At 43.5% G+C, this 19,693-nt stretch overlaps 1 protein-coding gene across 1 annotated transcript; it reads left to right on the plus strand.

Annotated features, from left to right (window-relative positions):
* The first annotated feature begins 14 nt into the window (after positions 1-14).
* On the plus strand, positions 15-17,320 carry KIF2C (kinesin family member 2C). The gene is made up of 22 exons (XM_066324993.1): positions 15-348; positions 463-557; positions 2,347-2,452; positions 2,656-2,703; positions 4,771-4,818; positions 5,679-5,807; positions 6,537-6,653; positions 7,055-7,155; positions 7,407-7,502; positions 8,418-8,472; positions 8,558-8,720; positions 8,999-9,089; positions 10,685-10,748; positions 11,842-11,933; positions 12,175-12,317; positions 13,717-13,921; positions 14,377-14,487; positions 14,979-15,046; positions 16,261-16,363; positions 16,441-16,557; positions 16,917-17,043; positions 17,235-17,320. The coding sequence occupies exons 1-22, from the start codon at positions 285-287 to the stop codon at positions 17,309-17,311; spliced, it is 2,220 nt and encodes a 739-aa protein (XP_066181090.1). The 5' UTR covers positions 15-284; the 3' UTR covers positions 17,312-17,320.
* The last annotated feature ends 2,373 nt before the right edge of the window (positions 17,321-19,693 follow it).

Genomic DNA, 19,693 nt, shown 5'->3' on the forward strand with positions numbered 1-19,693 from the left:
GGAGCACCCCGCGGCTGCTCTCGGGAGCAGTGCCTCCGCCCGCCCCCAGCCGCACTTACGCGGAGCAGGGCCGACCTCCCTTCCCCAGAGCAGCGGTCCTGCCTGCTCCCTAGGACTACATCTCCCGACAGACCCTCGCGTACGCCGCACCGCCTGGCCTGCCGGGAGATGTAGTCCCACGGGGACTCCCGGCAGCCCCCGCGGCACGCCGGCGCGCGGGGTTTAAACCGGCGGCGCTTGCCGGGCGGGTGTTTCGCTGCTGCTCGTATCCCTGTGTCCGCGCCATGGATTCCCGCCTCTACCGGAACGTCCATCCCGGCGCCGCTATCAACATCCTGCGGAGCAACGGTGAGGAGTAGGGAATGGGGAGTCTGCAGGGTCCTGGCCACCGCCTCCCCCCACCCGCGGGAGTCCGGGCGGGTGTGGCGGCCGGCTTTGGGCTCAACGCCGGCCTTTTTCCAGGCTTAATCCACAAGGCAACGGTGAAGTTCGTGAATGTGGAGCAGTCCTGCGTGACCGTGGAGTGGTGTGGAGGGTGGCGCTACCAAGGCAAGGAGGTGAGTGACGGCTGCTCGCGGGCCCTTCCTTCCCCGGCTGCTCCAACGCCCTCGGGCCCCGGCGGGATGGGCCCTGGGAAGCCTGAGGCTGGTCAGGAGTGGCCCAGCTCTTCTGCCCCGCTGGGTGCGCCCCCGCTTGTCTGCGCTGCTGGCGGCTCGCTCCGTGCTCTCCTGGTTTATACGGAACGAAAGCAACACTCTAGATGTGCTATGGTAAGGTGTGAGAGCTGCAGTGCCAAAGCTGCACCCTTTGCCTTTCAGAGGGATCAAGGATGGTGTGGATCTCTTCACACTGATGACTTGATGCCGAATGTCTCAAGATTTCTCGTTTTTCCTGGCTCTGTGGGCTGTTTGTTGGCTTTCCGTGCCTTATGCTATGACCTTTTAGGCTTTCCTTAAAATCTGCTACTAATAAGGTGCATGTTAACAGGGCCGGGTTTGAATTCCTAAGTCTCTGCACCAATATGAAATAAATACAGCCGTGAGATAGGAGAGTGGTGAGTCTGGGGCATTTGAAGGCGATGTGCGCTGAAATTCTGACACTTAAAAAGCCTGGACTCACCAAGGCACTTGTCCTTCTGGTGTCTCTAGAAACGTGGCGACACTGTGGATTTCAGTGAAAATCTTAAAAGTTGCCAATTTGGTTGTTTGAAACCAAATCTTACTCTGTGCACGTGCCTGCTGCATTCAAATATAAAAAATGTACAGTTTCAAATTTAATTCTTAGCTAAATTGTATGTATATGTAAGATGTTAAAATCTTTAGAACGGTACTTAAAATCCAGCAATTTTCTTACGTGCTTATGCATATAAGCTGTGCATGTGCTTACACACACTTATGTTGTCCGCATACCGTTTCTAAGCTAATTCACCTTCCAATTAGCTGCTAACCAATTCCAATAAATTAGACTTCAAAGATTACTTTCTTATGCTAGAAAGTGATATTTCACATTTTAAGAGAGGTTCATGTAGTTGCTTTCATCTGTTTTCATGGACTGTGATTTAAATAGTTCCAAAGCTAATTGAGAACTCAGTAACTTCCTGGTGGTGGTTGTGTTGCCTTGTTAGATGAATTCTAGTTGCAAGCTGCTGGAATTTTTATGTACAGGTGCTTTTAATTCCTTTAGCAGGGATAGTTTTGAAAGACAGAATAGAAAACTGAGTTGTGTTATTGTGCTCAAGCCTGCCCTGTCCCTGCCTTTGCCATGATGCCCCATGATGAGGTGAAGGCAGGCTTATGATTTCACATAAGGGTCCGTCAGGAAGTGATAGCTGGCCAGGTGAAATCATTTGCAGCCGCAAGTGAAGATGCAGGTGAATTAAGTTATGGATTAAATGCTGAACCCTTCATTTCCCAAGCCTAAGCGCTCTTGGACGTGTATTTGGTAAGTACAGTCACACAATAAACACTTAATGCTCTCCTATCACAGAAGTCATAGAGCTGCTGAGATTTACTAAGATTAGCAGTGGGAGATTAGAGCAGGGGTTGTCAAATGGGCTTTGCCTTCTCTTCAGAAGTGCTCTATGGCACCTGCAGAGCTGTGGTGGTGTTTGGCAGATGAGGGTAAATGGCTTAACCAGCCAAGTTTTGTCTGGTGTATTTAGATGTACCAGATCGTTCAAATGGAATAGGAACTACTGGTTTGCTTTTCCAAGCATTTTAATATAACATTTGGCAGGCAGTGGGTCGAGTTTGTTTGCCTTCCCTGAAATTCCAGTTTGGTAAAAAATAATCCCTAAGTGGTAGCAGCAGTATTCTACTATGTAAAATCCTGCCTTTGTTCTTCCAGGTTGATATTAATGCTGTAGTTGCAATAAACCCTGAATTATTTGAACTACCTCCTGCTGATGTGAAAGAGAATGCTCCTTTGCAAGACAATGTAGCTTTGCAGGTAAGTGCTTTAAAGTAGTTTAATTTCTTCTAAGGTACTGATGGCATTGGTCCTGTTATATATCATACTCTCAGTCTTAAAGCTTGAGATCTCTAAATTGTCTTTTCTGTCTAAGAGTTAGGCTTTAGTCAGAAATTCTTGCTGTGTCGATGTTGCCCTAAGAGCAGTGCTAGGTGTCTGCTGCTTACAGCATTCCTTATTTTTCAGAACAGAAATGTAGAACAACCCTTTCAAAAATTCCTGCTCCACGGGAAGGTGAGAAAATGTTTTGCATTTTTTTTTTTTTCCCTCGGCTATACCCTTGTGGGATTTTGCTGGTCTTTCATTGTATAATATTGTCCTTTAGTGCATCGTTAAGGCTGCTTATTCAGGCCGTGCTAACAAAGAGGATACTGTCTCATTCCAATGTTTTGGACTCCTGAGGGCAGGAACTCTCCTAACAGGTTGCTGTCCTGTTCCTGTGAGCTGGGGTTTGTTGATAGGTTCTCCTCTTCTGCACTATTGCTGTAGTTATTTCCTGCTTTAAATGTCTCAAGGTAGTTGCTGTTCTAGTGAGTTTTAAAGTTCTGTATGGAGCTTTGAAAATGCCACAAACAACGGAAGTGGCAATTATTAAGATTAAAAGTGTCAGAATAAGAGTGGAAGGGATAAGAAGAAATAGTGGTGACAAATGTGTGTCTCCTCATCAAGCAGTCTCCCTAGACAATAGTGGAGCTTTAATGCTTCGAGACATTTCAGAGCAGGCAGACTAAGTTCCAGCTGATGTGCCCAGCTCCCTGATTGCATGTCAGTACAATGTGTTGAGCAAAGCCTTGTGACGGAGGGTCACACGTGCGGCTGCTGTTAGGAGCACGAAAGGATGAAGCAGCCAGCAGGAGGTCAAGCAGGAAACCTTCTACTTTATTTTTTCTGACACCATATTATATACAATTTTACAGACAGGCCGAAGATTGGCTACACAGGTAGCCACCTCTTTGACTTCATTGGTAACATCACCATCACTCATCTTCCTCCTCCCAGAGGAGAAGAGTGTAAACAAAGATATTAATTTCTAAAATCATACATAGTTACTTGAAGCTGCGTGAAAACAAAATGCAAACAAGGAAAAGCAGGCAAACTTGAAGCAACAAAGCCAGAAGAAGCGTAGATAGAGAGGTCAGTGTGGGATTGCTAAGAAATTGTTCTTCCTGAGGTGTCAGGAGTTAGAAAATGCCTATTTTCTACCTTCTCTTAGCTTTTTTAGCTGACTCTTTAGGCTTTTTGAATTGCAAATGGCAGCATTACTGGTTTATTTGTAATACAGTGAGTGATGCTGAGGTTGAATGATGACTAATTTAATGATTCTCTTAGTGCATAGTTAGCCAAAACATGTGTTTCTTTATTCAGCTGAGCTATCAACAAAACACCTGGGCTTGTCTGGCCTCTTCTGTTGCATGTAATGCAAGACGGGGAGGCTGGTCTCAGAAGACAATGGTACAAATTCCTTGGCATCAGAGAGGCAGCAGTTGTCCAAGAACCCTAATTGTAAGAATTTGATTTATACTAGAGTATTCTGATCTTTCTCAGATTCAGGGAACTCCATAAACCGACAAGCAAAATGATGCGGTAAAGTCATTACTGTCTACGTATAGGTCTGTTAATAGAACTGGATAGCCAGCTGGAAAACACAAGGTGTGTTAATCCAGTCACTGGTTGATGGAAAGATGTCCTTGCAGAGGTCACAGCTCTCCTGAAGTAGAGATTCTAACTGCATATTTAAAATATCTGTTGCCTGTTGTACTGGCACACTCTTGGCTCTAAGACCTGCTCAGAGCTTGAGAGAAGCAGCGTTTTCAGTATTGATCCAATAATGTCTGTTGTTATAACTAGCTAAAGCCCAGGAGTGTCAGAGTATCAGTCCTGTTGCAAACTCTGCACTGCAGTAATTAGAAAGCTAACACTGGCTTCAGACTTGTTCTTAGACTAAACAAATTAAAGGAGATCAGCAGGTGTGTCTCCATCTATTCGGAAAGGGAAAGAAGCAGAAGCAGTGCTTTCAGAATTAAGAAATAGATTATTAAGAAGGAGATGTTGTCTCAGTCCCACAAATCGATAGGCATTTTTGAGGATGCTGAATATCCTCACATACAAGAATCACTTGAATCAAACCCATTTACATGGAGTGAGTCCTCCAGTTAATCTGCCTGTACAGAAGCACCGCATTTATAGTAACAGTGCTGCTGAGTGGTGAGATGAGATCAGGTCTGGGCATGTGGGACAAGAGAAGATGGAATGAAATGCCCTCTCTGAGTATAATGAAACTCATGCTTTTTGTTTCTAAAATTGCAGCAGTCACATCTAATGCCTCTGCTCATGAGCAGAAGATACAAGGTAAAGAGTTAGCAGGAGCAATGAATTTTGGGTATAGTTCTAAGGGAATTTGATTCAGAATTGACATGAACCCTTGGTCTCCAACGGATCCTTTAAAAATAATAGTGATTCATTCTGGATAAATTCTAATACTTTGCTGGTCATGAGAGGTGAAGGGAGTTCTAGCTTGTGTGTCACACTTCTTTTTCATATCAGATTTGCTTTTTATAACAAATCTATTGAGGTCAACATTCCAATCCTTCCCCTAGGAAGTTTTGTAAAGGACTTGATCTCAGTGGAAGAAATACCTTGGCACATGAAAATGGAGACTGCCTACAAAGGGACCTCTTCCAAAGATTTACTGTTGTGGTTATACAGGGTCGTTTAGCTGAATGTGGTGCCATGGAGCCTCCAGCCTACTGTGCACCACACGCAGCCTTTATGTGGGTGCCCTCATGGGGCACAGTGGGCACAGTGCTGCCGATGGCCAGTTGCCAGGCTGCCATACCCTTGCCACCATCAAAGAGTTAATGCATACAGCCTTGCAAGTGTGAAGTTTCAGAGGATTTAGTGGTTCTCTAACTTGAAACTTCTTCCTTCCTAGGTATTAAGTGTTAAGGTGCTAGAACTGCCATATCCTTATGTGAATTCTTAGTGGAGTCTGAAAGTAATTCACTGGAACTGCAAATCTGGAATGAACTCTTTGCTTTTCTCTAGTGGTGGGTTTTACTGATCCCTTACACCCCCATGCATTGCTTTGTCCTGCACTTTGCTAATGGAAAAGATCCTTTTAACCACACCTTGTTCTCCACTGCTCTGTACCCTGTGAGCAATTGATGAATTGCAAGTGTCTGAGTGTCCCTGGGTTGCTGTTTCCAAAGCTGTGCGTGGCCGTTCCAGGATCTCTGCTATCCCAGAATCCCAGTGCAGCCTCCGTTGTGTATTGGAAGAGGAGATGACAGTAGATCCCTGCGCTCCTTTGCAAACCGGAAGGTATTCGTCGCTCCCTGGTGAGTGGAGAAACATCCCAGTGAATTCTTATTGTGGAACAGTTTTCACTTTGTGTGCCTTTAGTTATTCAAACTGCAAATCCCAGTGGGAGAGCAACCTGAACTCTTTCACAGATAAAAGGAGAGACCAAATATCCAGGGCTCCTACCTGAAGTGTTTTCCAAAGGAATTTAAAAATAATGTTGTGCATAATGATATACTTTCTTAGGCAGAGAGCTACGGTTGGGCATGTTGGGTGGATGTGGTATCTGCTTAACTGCACAAAATGGAATTCATGGGCTAGAGTAGGAAGAGAAGCTCCTTAACCCTGCTGACAACACACCCTGGAACTATACTGATAGTAGTTTTACCTATAGTGGTTGATTAAAACAAGAACTTGAGCCTCCTTGAATTATAAAATTGTAGTTATTTCTTTTACTAGGCTACCCTATGAATAGCTGAGGGCATGCCTTGCATGTTAAGTTCTATAAAAACACTGAAATAAGAGGCTTTATATTGACTTCTTGTCTAGTTGGTTTGGCCTTGATTTGCAGCATTGCATACAAGTTGATGACTGGCAAAAGATTTAAAAGTTTACTTGCAGGTAAACTTTACTACAGGTTTTAGATAGTTCTCTCTCCTCCCGCAGGAGTCAAGAAATACCTGTAATCAATGAGGCTTTACGAATGCCAAAATTATTCTTGATCTTTGCAATCTAATTATTGATTTTGGTCTGGCTTCTTTCTGCAGCTGGCCAAACCAGGGCTCGCAGGCTGGGCTGTGGTCCAGAAGCCTCACTGTCAAGTGTAAATGGAAATACAGAAAATCATCTGCCTGCTGCTAGAACAAGCTCTTCAGAGACCCCAGGTACCAAGGAGCAGTGGAATAAACACTGACTCATCCGTCAGCAGTGAATCACTATGTGATTGCTGCTTTGTATACTCAGAGACTAAAGCTTTGAAAAAGGTGACTTTGGCAGCAAGGCAGAATATCTTGATAATTTTTTATTACAGGTGTGTCATTCTGTTAGAGTGGTATTGCCTCAGAAATGCTGCCTTTGCTTTAGGGTGGTAGTGTGACTTCTGAGGCAGTTTCTGTGATAGTTAGATTTGGTTGGGAAGGAAGTGCTGCAAACTTAATGGCCATCCTTCTGAAGATGATAGCTTCCTGTATGAGCTAGTCTGTGAGCTGGAAAAGTGGAAGCATTTGTCTTGTGCTTAAAACCTAGTATGAAATTTTAATCCGAGGAACTGTTTTCTTTTATCTAGTTCAAAGAAGATCTAATATTGTGAAAGAGATGGAGAAAATGAGGAGCAAGAGAGAAGAAAGGAGAGCTCAAATCAGTGAAATCAGGCTAAAAAAAGCGCAGGTAGAGTACTCTACAATACACTTATAAGGGGAAATTCTATAGGACACTGTAGTACAGTAGTTGATACCAAAGCAGATTTTGGACAGGTCTTGTTCTTAGATGTGCATAAAGAGGGATTGAGTCTGGTTCAGAAAGCTGTGAATCTTGTAAAATGCTTTGAATTGCATGCAGCTGGTTGTGTAATAGGCTCTGAGGCCTTTTTTTTTCTGCAACGGATCAATTACATTCACATCCATGGTTTTTCCATGCAGGAGTTTGACAGCACCTGTCCAAACTGGGAGTTTGCACGTATGATCAAGGAATTCAGAGCAACTTTAAACTGCCAGCCAATATCTATAAGTGATCCAGTAAGTAAATACTGAGGTTACTAACTGCAGCCTGTAGACAGACTTCTCTATTTTTTACTGAAAATGTTGGCATCAAGCTGTTGGTGCATCACTGCGCCTTGGAAATTCTCTGAGCATGTTGTGAGTTTGAAGAAGTTGGTGGTATCTGTGAAGTCACTTGCCTTCCCTGTTTAGGGCTAAGCTGTCTTGTTCGCTTTGCACGTGTCACTAGTGAGCCTGTGGTTCAACAGTTATCGTGCAATGATGTGTGACCAGATTGTAAGTGGCACAGCCATTGTTGCAGGAACAGGTATAATTTAAAATGGTCTGTTGACCTATTACAGAGCATGTTGATATAAGCAAGTAATATGTTAAGCAATTTAAAATAGGTCAAAAAGTGGAGGAACAAAAGTAGAGATTGAAAACTAGAGAACCCTGGCTTGGTCAGTACCCTCAGCCATTAAAAAACCCGGTGTACATATCACTGTGTGACAGGACAAGAGCTTGTTACCTTTGCCTTCTGTCTCACCAAATGGGGTGTGCACTTCCCAACTCATCTGATGTGTAACTGTGCTGCACAAATAGCTCAACTTGCTACCTCAGTAAAGAACTCCAGGTCACCAAAAACTCTAGGGTAAATGAAAATATTAATTTGTCTGATTGATTATGTGACCATAACTGCAGTATTGGTACCGTAAATTTTGCTGGTCAGCATTTTACACCTTGTATGTTGGAGAATGCTGCATAAAGGTAAATTATTTGTAGCGTTGCTTTTGCACTGAATGCACTTTAAGACTGACATCCCTGCAGGAATGGGTTGGCACAGAAGCAACTGATCAGCATATAGAGAAATGGATGTGAGGGAGCATCAGAGCTCTCTAATAAAGAGTGAGTGTGATTGGGAAATAACTACTTATTTTCTTACTCTTTTTTTAGATAGAAGAGCACAGGATTTGTGTCTGTGTGAGAAAGCGCCCTCTCAATAGGCATGGTGAGTGTACTGACCAAACAGCTCTACCTTGAACAGCTTGACTTTGTTTAGTTTTGTTAAAACTGAGGGTCTTTTCTGTCAACAGAACTTCAAAAAAAGGAATGTGATGTGGTTACTGTTCCGAGCAAGTCTGTCCTGATGGTGCATGAGCCAAAGCAGAAAGTGGACCTAAAAAAATACCTTGAAACCCAGACATTTAGATTTGACTTTTCATTTGATGAAACTTCTTCAAATGAAATGGTATACAGGTAATGCTTGCTGCTCACTAGAAATGACTTTCAGATAAAAGCATGGAGCTATGGCTAGATGGCATCGAAGCTTAAAGAAACTGTTACTTGAAATAAGTATTAGAATCCTTTTTGGAGGAAGCCGAAGGACTGCAAAGTCTAAGGTTTATTTTTAGCATAGCCTTGCTGATAGCCTAAGGATTTGCCTTCTTTTAGCTTCTTTTCTTATTAATACTGATGATGATGAAGCAGCGTATGAAATATTTGCCTTAACTATTTTTCATCTTTTGAATATTCAGATTCACTGCTAGACCTCTTGTAGAGACCATCTTTGAGGGTGGGAAGGCAACATGCTTTGCGTATGGCCAGACAGGCAGTGGCAAGACACATGTGAGTTTTTCTTAAGGTTGCAAATTTTCTAGCTTTGATAAGATATTTCAAAGCTCCCTGATGTTGAGCATGAGTAAGATCATGGAAGAAGTTTGGATCTTGGTTTTATTGTCTTAAAGCTAATACTCTGTAAGATGTTAACTCATTTTCTGTAGCTTTCTGTACTAGTGGGTTTCCTTGGGGGTTGTGAGGAAAATCGTACTGACTTTTCAAAAGATTTTTCCTGAATCTTTTTGGAATAAAAGGAAGAATTAGAAACAGAAAAAGATTTTTTTTTTCTCTTTAGAAAAAAGAAAGCCTGGATTTGTCAGAGATTTAGAATGTCCTGATATGTCAGTTTTAGTCATGGCTATTCCTTGCCTCAAATGCCTGTTGTTGTTTAAGTCCTGTCTGTAAAGTGGGGCTATTAGCCTACATCTGAGACAAAGCCTACAGTCTATCCTGTGCTTTGAACTTGGAGGCATTCCAAAGAATTCGGCAAATGTAAATATTTAAGTGATCTGGTATTGTGAAGTTGGGCGAGTTAGTGTGTTTGTTCTCTAACCACTGCTTCCAGTCTAGCAGTTGCAGCTTCAAGAGTTGTGAAAATTGTTTTGTCTCAAAAGAGAAAGCTTGCTCTAAATTTTCAGCAGCCGTGTTGTCTTTAACTTTCTTCTGGGAACTATGGGGAAGAATGTTCACAGCATGATAGTAGAGTGCAATGTGCTCTCCTGTTCCACAAGAAGCATTTACCTCAAACCACAGTGATCTGCACTGGCCTGGGCTGACGCACTGCTTTGGCTAATCAGACAGTCATTGCCGTTGATCAGTGTCACAGCCGAGTTCTAGGCTAGCACCTCCTGTCTTTAGTGGTATGTACTGAGCTGTGGATATTTTCCAGACAACAAGTTGGAGCTTTATAGCAGTTTGCCTTCATTGCACTGGAAAGGGTAGAGAAACCTGCTTACCTGAGCAGCATTGCAGGGATACAGCTGTGATGCACTAAAATCATAGGTGAAGTTACTTTCCCTTCCTAGTCCTAGGGCAGGACCAGTGCAGGGAGAGCAGCTGTACCTTGAGGCTGGAGTGCTGCATATTAAACTCTGGTAGATTGAGAATGTGTCATGAGATTGAGCTGTTATTTAAAAAACAGCGGTAAAGCAAGTCACTAGGATAGCACTGACTGAAAATTTTGTTACGATAAAAGACCCTTTGGCCAAAGGAGTTAAAGGTATTGTCTGCTCTAAATTTGTATTTTGTGTCGTGTTAACTTTTTCAAGTAGCTGCAGAAATGTTATTCAACCTAGATCCTAACAAACAAAGGTTTGTCTCTTCTGACTAGAGGCTGTTTGGTTGCACTGTTAAAGCAGTTTCCTTGGAGGAACAACTGCTTTGACTCTGCACCTCCAAGCCTTACAGGTGCACTGCTTTGTGTAGGCCGGATCTTTCTGAACTGATAGGGAATCTGCAAACTAATTTTGCACTAATTTTGTTCCTGTAATCCTGTTGGCGTTGGGGATTATCTATGGTAACTTCCTAGCCTGTTTTTGGAACTAAGAACAGATAGGCTGACTTGTTGGTGCCACGGCCTGACCTCTGGCCTTTCCTCTTTGCAGACTATGGGCGGAGACTTCTCCGGGAGAACCCAGAATGCCTCAAAGGGCCTGTATGCTTTTGCCTGTAAGTTGATTCTTCTATATAGATACCAAAATTAATGCTGGTTTTTCTTAACTAGGTCTGGTTTTGTATGGTTATTTTAAACATGTCTGGTAGAAGATGCATAAAGTATTTGTGTTTTTAATAATAAGAGCTGGTGTTTGCAGGAGGTGTGAGTATTTTTTCATTCATTTCACGAAATATTTTTCCTCTAGCCTGTAAGTGTTAACATCCATACTGAACTCGCCAGAAGATACTTGTTTCTGATACAAAGAGATGACCCATTTCTAATTAGGTGTTTGCTGGGCAGAACCATTTAATTTTGATTTTTCTGCTTTGGTTTTGACTCAGACGTATGAGTACAACACAACTCTCTACCCATCTGTGATATAAAACTTGTTATGCAAAAGGATGTATGTATTGTGTTACTGTGTTTTGTCCTATAAGCCTTAAATGCAAAAAAAAACCTAGCACGTCCAAAATTATTTCAGAAAACGGATGCTTAGAAGCCTGTCCTTGATATAATGTCTGGAAAGTACCATGAAACCTTGACCTTTACCTTCCCTTTAGAAATACCCAGTGTGAACCTAGTCAGCAGCAAGACAGCTGAACCAGGAACAACTATTGGCAGATCTAAGAAATAATTATGAGAAATAATTAAGACTCCTGAAGGAGTCTTTGCTTTTTCAGCTCAAAGTCTGGAGCCTAATGAAAATCTGCACTGGAGACAAGTATACTGTCTCCAAACCTCAGCAATGCAGACGTTTAAGGATGTTTGTTTTCTAGACTTTTTGCACTTGAAACACAAATACGCGACTTTTTCAAGCCTGTCCAAAACAATAGTGGATCCCAGTGTGCCTTCAGAGCAGCAAGGATTGTTGTCTGTGGGTATTAGCAGTTGAAACTCCTGTATTTCCCTGTTTTCAGTCCCTGGGTAAGAATGCTGCTGAAACTCTTCTCCAGATGGTAGCACAGCACTGATTGTTAGCATTTGTTTGGATGACTGTCACTTAGTGCTAGACACTGCCTTATAGCTGTGCAGTGTTTGAAAGTAGATCAAGTAGCAACTAGGATATGTTTTAAACTAGCTAACTAAACTTCTGTCTTTCCTCACTAGCACAAGATGTCTTCCTCCTCCTAAACCAGCCCAGATACAGGAGCCAGAATCTGGAAGTCTATGTGACTTTCTTTGAAATATACAATGGAAAAGTAAGACCTTTTTATTTTTAAATCTCGACCTGATTTCTTTGGTTGAATATTTCATAAGTAGCTTAGTAAAACGTAATACTTTCTATAGTTCTATGTATTCTGTTTTTCTTGTTGTGTTTGGAATTGAATTCAAGTCCATGTTAAAGATGCTGTTTCTATATAGCTTTGTAGGAAGACAGAAAAAAATACTTGCAAGGAGTCCTTGTTCAGGTTTGCCTCGATCTTTTTTGCCTAAATATAGGTGTTTGACCTGTTGAATAAGAAGGCCAAGCTTCGAGTCCTGGAGGATGGCAAGCAACAGGTCCAGGTTGTTGGTCTCCAAGAAAAACCAGTTGGCTGTGCCGAGGATGTCATCAAAATGATCACAGTTGGCAGTGCCTGCAGGTTTGGTGACTTAAAACCTGTAAGAGGAATCACGTCCTGTTGTATGTCCAGGTTTAGAAAAACATATGCCTGTGGCTGGTGCTTTGAGATTTAAATGGAAGCTTGTTGTTCTCCAGTAAGGGCACTGAGCAGCACCTCTGCATGAATACCAGGAAGTGGTTGCACAACAAAGGAACTAGAAGGGATGGGTTCAGCCTGCCTTCCATAGAAAATGTCAGGGCTCCTCATTCGTATGTCTTCATGGAACTCCAATAAGAGAAACCATTCACGTGAGGAGATGGCTGCCTTGGTGCTTTCTAAGAAGTATCAGCTAATTTACATGAATACGAGTAATCTCTGTGGGCTTGCAAGATCAAAGAACAGCAGCTGGTATGAACCATGGTTGCAAAAATGGTTTGGCTTCATTGCAGGCCAGGTGAGCTATTCCAATGGCAACAAAAATACTGCACGTTGTTCAGGAATCTTGTCTAAAGAATCCTTGGAAACAGGTGCCAAGGGACAGCTGTAGGCTTGGCACATCATCCTGGCAGAAAAGGCTGTGGTAGGGGCAGCTCTGCCATCACACTGGTCTCTTTAATTGGGAGCCAAAATCTGGATTACCAAGTGTTATCTGCTTCAGTGAAGTTACAACTGCTGTGGAAACGTTCATAGGCAAATGAGAGCTCCTTGGCTTCTGTTCTGCACTGTGGGCAAATATGCTCATCCTGAAAGCTTATTCAGCATTCTGTGCATCCTTCTTTGGCTGGCGATTTAGTCCTGAACTGTTTTTACATTTCAGGCTACTCCCTCCTTTTTCCTCAGTAGTAGAGATAAGGGTGGAACAGTGAACCTGCCAGCATTCCCAGGGAATCAATGATAGTGAAGGTCGCAAGGTGATTTAAATTGAAAGATGTCACTTTATGCCTTGCAGTGATGGGGCAGGTGCAGCTGCACAGTAGAGGTGAAGTGCCAAGCCAGCTTGGCTGGAGAAGGGGATTTACCATTAGTGTAATGTGCTAGCACAGCTAATGCTGTTTAGTGGGGAGCTTGGCTGAGCTTACTGTATAATGGCAGATGCATTAGGAAAATGACATGTGGTGTGCTGAAGGTGTGACTTCTAGCTCAAGTGCATGTGAGGCTTTAGGACTCAGAAAGGCATTCCAATGTAGGCTGGCTGAGTTGAGACAGGCAGCTTAAATAGTCTTAAATTCCTAGATCCAGACTGCAGGTTCGTATTTTTCACAAGTAGTTCTGTGCTCTCATTTCAGAAGAAATTCCACAATTCACACAAACTTAAAGTATTAATGTGTGGGATAAACCCTAGGAGGTTAATTGCATGGCTACAGGTCTTACCTAGTGCTGTCAGGACTTACTGTCTTCTGTGACACATTCCTAAGGCTTGTTTGTATCTTTGCTGTAGAACATCTGGGCAAACTCCTGCAAATGCCAGCTCTTCAAGGTCACATGCCTGCTTCCAAATCATACTGCGCCGAAGAGGACAAATGATTGGCAAATTTTCCTTGGTGGATCTGGCAGGAAATGAAAGGGGTGCAGACACATCTAGTGCTGATCGGCAGACACGGATGGAAGGAGCTGAAATCAATAAGAGCTTGTTGGCTTTGAAGGTGAGCTACAGGAGCTGGAGCAGAGCAATAGACCACATGTGGGTTCTGTTCAACTCTGGTGTTGTCTCTTCTGTTTCTTTCCAGTAAAGGAAAAAACAACCAAAAAAGTACTAGTTTAGAATGTGAGCAACCTAAAAATAGAGTACACTTCGATTTAGAATGTTTCCAGGAAAGTAGTGCAGTCTTGTCAGGCCAGACACTGGTATAGTTATTTCAAGCTTTATTCAAGTCAGCATTTTTTTTAGAGTGGGTTTTGTGACATAGGATGGCTACACCTACTGTCCTGTGACAGTTGGATACCTGGAGTATATTTTATTAAAGACTGTGAAGAACTTAGAGCAATACATGTGACCGTTCTTCAGCCTGCTGGGTTTACCAGCAGTTGGTGGTTGAGAGCTTGCAGAGCTGTTTGAAGAGATGCCTATGCTGCATTCACAAGACTTGTCTTTTTGTAGGAGTGCATCCGAGCTTTAGGGCAGAACAAGTCTCATACCCCTTTTCGGGAGAGCAAGCTGACACAGGTGCTAAGGGACTCTTTCATAGGAGCAAACTCAAGGACCTGCATGGTGAGTATGCACGTGTCAAGCACAATGCTTAGGTTCTATAATTTGACCAAATAGCTGCATGTTCCTCTAGAGCAAGGGGGGTTTCTAAGTAGAAAAGCTTTTGATCTTGTTAAAAACAAACAAACAACAAAACCCACCTAACATTTTCTTCACGGAAACTTGTCCGTGGTAAGATAATAAATTGGTGAGCTATACCCAGCTCCCGTAGAAGCAGGGCTGTAGAAGTCTTTTTAATACAGTGGATCTGCAAGAGAGCTTGGTGTGCTCTCAAAGGGCTTTGCTTTCTGTGGATGGTGAAGCACAGCAGGTGCACACAGAGACAGTGGAAAGCTGGATACAGGGATGCTGGCATGTCCCACAGAACCCATAAAGAAAAGCAGACTTGGCTGTCTCAACTCCAGCCTTTTGTCCTCAAATGTCCCAGCTGTGTGGTGAGCTCTGTAGGAGCAAAAGTCAGATAGGAGTCACCAAGGTTTCTTTTGTGTTTGCAGATAGCAATGATTTCTCCAGGCATGAGTTCGTGTGAGCACACCTTAAACACACTGAGATACGCTGACAGGTAATGGCCTTTCAGACCTGGGGATTCTAATCTTACTGTAAAAGGTGTTTTAGCTGCCTTTACTTTGGCTTTTGGAACCTCAAGTTCTCTTGTATTGTTTGTATTGGCAACCTGGAGGATGGTTGTTAGGAGCAAAGTATCTCAGAGCTGTCATATGAAACTAACCTGGATGTTTTGTCTGACACATACTATAGATGATGTAAAACCACGAGTAATGTCTCCTTCCCTCAAAGGAATCTCCTCTCATGCTAGACTTCAGACTGCCCTGGTTCTTGTAGGGAGTTTTCCCTGTCCTGAATGGTTACCTCCATGCCCTTTACTTTTTGTATTACTTTGTGATCCATCCGTAAGGGTGTGCCGAGATTGCGTGTCACAAGTGAGTGTTTTAGCTCACTCGGAGAACCACTGGCAAAGGTAGCAGCAAAAGCAGGTTTAAAATTAAATGAAAGACTAAGTTTGTTGGCAAAGTTTGCTCTACTACTTACTAGGTGGTTAAAGCCCACAGAGAAGAAAATTGACCAGAATCAACTTAAAATTATCTACCTGGAAGCCTGAAGAAAGGAAAAAGGGGTAATGATAGAAAAAGAAAGGGTAAAGATGGAAAGGACTAAGGGACACCCTCCTCTTGAGTCACAAGGTTTATGTAACCCCCTTGTGAAACATAGCCCTGGACTTGACCAACAGCTTAGGCCTGAAGATTTTAACTGCACTTAATCCATAGCCTAATTTAAATAATTTAACATAGGAGTCTATTGAATTTACTGTAAGCACAATAGTAGCTCACTTACAGGCCTAACTTTGTTACAAATTCTTAACATACTTAAGAATCTAGCACAGCAACCTTCATAGTACGTTTGCTGTAGCATAGTCACACACACAGACCTAAGGGACTCTGTACAAGGTGCATGTACTCCCCACTGTGAAGGGATTTCAGTCCCATCTCAAATGATGCGAGTGTAACTGCCAGAGTGGCTCCTGGATGCCCAGACAGGAAAGTTTCCTTAACACAAACATCTCCTGGCTTTCCCTCCCACAGTCTTTAGGGGTTTCTGCCCACATAAGCCTGTTCTGGGGATGGTATTTGTGCAACTTTTAAAATGAAACTGATTGATTGTTTCTTGCTGAGCACTAGTTGATTGTAGTAGCTATTTTGTGATACTGTAGCCAAGAAACTGGTGGAAGATGAATTTGATTGACCAATCTTCTTCTTGCAGAGTGAAAGAGCTCAGCCCTCATGATGGAGGTAGTGAAACTCAGAGTCAGATGGAGACTGAGGAGACTGAGACCAGTACAGAAGGCCCAGGTCTTCAACTCGGTGTATGTGTGTGCAGTGGGCTAAACTGAACTCCAAGCTGGGAACAACTTGCTGTTCTTACCTGGACTGTTTCTTTCAGCGCTCCAAGATTGAAGAGGAAGAACTCTCTCCTCACACGTGCAGCTATCGAGAGGTTATGATTCAAATCAGTGAACGGGAGGAGAAGGTTGTAGAACAGCTCAGAGAACTGAGACAGGTATGGGGAAGCAGCAAACCCAGCCCAGGCCACCTTCTCTATGTCGGTAGCAGCTTGCTTTTGTAGCCATGTGCTACTGGGGAAGCAGCAAGCCAAGATAATGTACTAGTGGGGTTACTTTTTCCTCACTGCCAACTTTTTCCTGTATTTTCTGTCCCAACTGGTTAAAGTGAGGCATTCCAGTGCTTTTTCCAGGTCCCTTTCCCCTCCAAATAGTAGCAACCTCTACTTGCTAATGAGCACTGACTACTCCTGGTCTATAGAAGCTCAGCCATATTGATTAGACTCCCATATTTGAAGAAGTATGACTTTTTTCCCAGACAGTCCACTTCTCATCACTGTTATCCCTGTAAATACAGAGAATGACTTCTGAACTTGACTACCTCTTGGGAGTCACAGAGAAACCCGACTATGATCTCGAGACCTTTGTGAGCAGAGCTAAATACTTCATAGAGGACAGCTCAAGGAGTTTCCTCAGTGTCAGAGGTATGTTAGAGCCTCTATCTGACTAGCACTGTCACTAACGCTTTTCCAAACACCTGAAAGTAACACCAGCATACCTGTGGGGGTTTGAGCATCCAGTCCTGCATAGCTCTGAGGTCTGCTGAGAGTGACAGCTGGGCTGGACAGTTCAGCTTCCAGATCAGTCACCATGTTGCTCTTTCCTTTCTTTACAGAAACACTGGATGCCCTGGCGACTGCCCTGCAACTGGAGGAGCAAGCCAGCAAGCAGATCAGCTGGCAGAGACCTTAGTCATTACAGACGTTGAATAAATAAATGTTCTTGGCCCTCATTATCTTATCTGTCCTACAAAAATATTTCTTGCTGATTTTTGTGAAGTTTAATAGCTTCTAAAGACTGGCTGATTGTTGGTAGGGAGGCTGATTTCTTGGATTTTCTTTTTGCAGCGTTTATACTCATAATGTTTACATAAGAATCACTCAAAATATGTTTTGTCTCTTAATTTTGAGATGCTGCTGGGATCCCCTAACAGGGGGGAAGCTGGCTTAGGTGTAGCTGTCTGCTGCCATGGCCCTTGTGTACAGCCTGGGCCCAGACTGCCCTGCAGACCCTTCCTCTGGAGAAAAGCAGGTTAGAGGAGGAACAGTTGTAAGGCATGTGCTGGAGCCTGCTCTTTCTTACTTATTCAGCTCAGTTCAGCACAAAATAGTTGTGTGAGCTCTAGGTTCAGGAGCATGGGATACAGCTGTGCAAACATCAGATCACAAAAGGATGCTTCTACCATTACTCCATCTTTTCTTACAGCTACCTTCTTCCTCTGATAGTTAAGGGTGTAATTTAAGTGACAAGGCCCTCCCAGCTCTGCACCTGCCATCCTTGCTGTGTGTCTGAAGATGCCAACTATGTTGGAGGCCAGTTATTCAGCCTGGACTGGATCAATTGTGTGCTCCGTTTCAGGGCTGGCCTGGAAAAAACAGCAAAAGAGTTAGGGATCTTTGAGGGATGTGAGCAAACATTAGTCACAAGCACTTAAAGAAGGGATGCTTCAACCCAGGCCCGATCCTCCTCTATTGCTGGGGCTCTTTGTGCTCAACAGTTTAGGTTCTGGGAGCAGAGGGAGGGCTGAGCACTCTGAGGCTTTCTGAACTGCGAAAGCTGACTTGGACCTGGGCTCTGCCTGCATCATACTAAGATGGCCAGCCAGAGTAAAAGAGCTTTTATGCTCTACTATGTCTGGACAAAAGTGAGACAATCCTGTTCCACTTCAGGTGTTAGTACTCTTGGATTATCCAGCCTTTCCCCATGCAAGGAACAAAGTATTGCCCACTACCTTCCCTCTGTGGATCTAACATTGCTTATTTTTCCCTATATCTGCCTTAGGAGTTAGAGACCTGATCTGGAGGCCATCAGCTCACCCTAGGTGGGGGAAGAACCATACAGTGGCCTGAGTCTGTGCCTCTTGGTGTAATCCCAATGGAAAATACTGTGTTCCTGTCCTGCCCTAGTAGTACTAACAGACAAAGCAGTCCCAAAATAAACAAGAAATGTTCAGCTGTGCATTGATTACCAATCATTTAACATTGAGGCTTGCTGAGAACCACCTGTTTAATCAGCAGCAGGAGCTTTGTGGTGTATATTAGTCTGGCACGTTTCTTGTGTGACCATAAAAATCCCAGGTCTCAAACATTACCACCCTTACTTGTGCTGGAAAACTCCTCAGGTTTGCCTCCCTATCCGCACAGCATTTTCTGTCATCTGCTTTTGCAGAAAAGATGTTCTGACAGCACTATCTTGTGGACGCTGCAGGAACTTCATACTGAATAAACCAATTTTAGTGCCAATGGCTGAATTCCATTAAGGATTGTGTAGTCTATCATAGGCATGAGATTTTCCAGTGGGCTAATGTTATAAAAGGGTGTTTCACTGCTGGCTCTGGCTCCCAGCTGTGTGGAGAATACAGTAGCCATAAGCAATTCAGCACCTTTCAGCCCTCTGTCGGATACACATTGCTTCCAGGCCCACCCATCAAGAGTGCCAATACACAAAGCTGGTGCAGATTTCACATCTCCCTATAAATAAAACTTCAAGCTAGCTCCAGTGGCAGTAGCAAGGAGGGTCTGAGCACCTCTACCTGCAGGCAGTGACTCTGCCTCATTCCTGAACACACCTGTCTCAAATGAGCTTAGGCTGGAGACTTGACAGAGCTGGGATACCTAGCAGAGACGGGTGCCAGAGGTGAATGGGTGAATCTTTCCTGGCAGGAACATGTCCCAGTCATTTTCTTCTGCAAGGATGCCACTTGTCTGAGGTTCTTTTTATGGTTCTGTAGATTCTGCTCCAGTTTCTCACCCAATGGCTCTTGTGGCAGCTGCCTGTGGAACATACTTTTTCAGCCAGAGTGTGGCTCTGTGTGTACGTGGACCATCAGGAAGGAGAGAATGACGCTTTGAAACACTTCTAGGATGTTAGAGGTGGAGTTAAACTGCTAGCATGAAAAGAGGATGGATGAAGATTTTCAGGAAACACTGTGGCTACATATAATTATCTATGCACATGCCACAGCTCAGGCAGCCTGGGCTACTGTGGCTGCACTGCTGAGCTGGGACAGGGAATACCCAGCCCTGGGAGCATTCACCATCCTCACCCAGCAGACCTCAGCACATCTCTGGAGGC

This window comes from Sylvia atricapilla, chromosome 9, assembly GCF_009819655.1.
Source record: "Sylvia atricapilla isolate bSylAtr1 chromosome 9, bSylAtr1.pri, whole genome shotgun sequence".
Classification (NCBI taxonomy): domain Eukaryota; kingdom Metazoa; phylum Chordata; class Aves; order Passeriformes; family Sylviidae; genus Sylvia; species Sylvia atricapilla.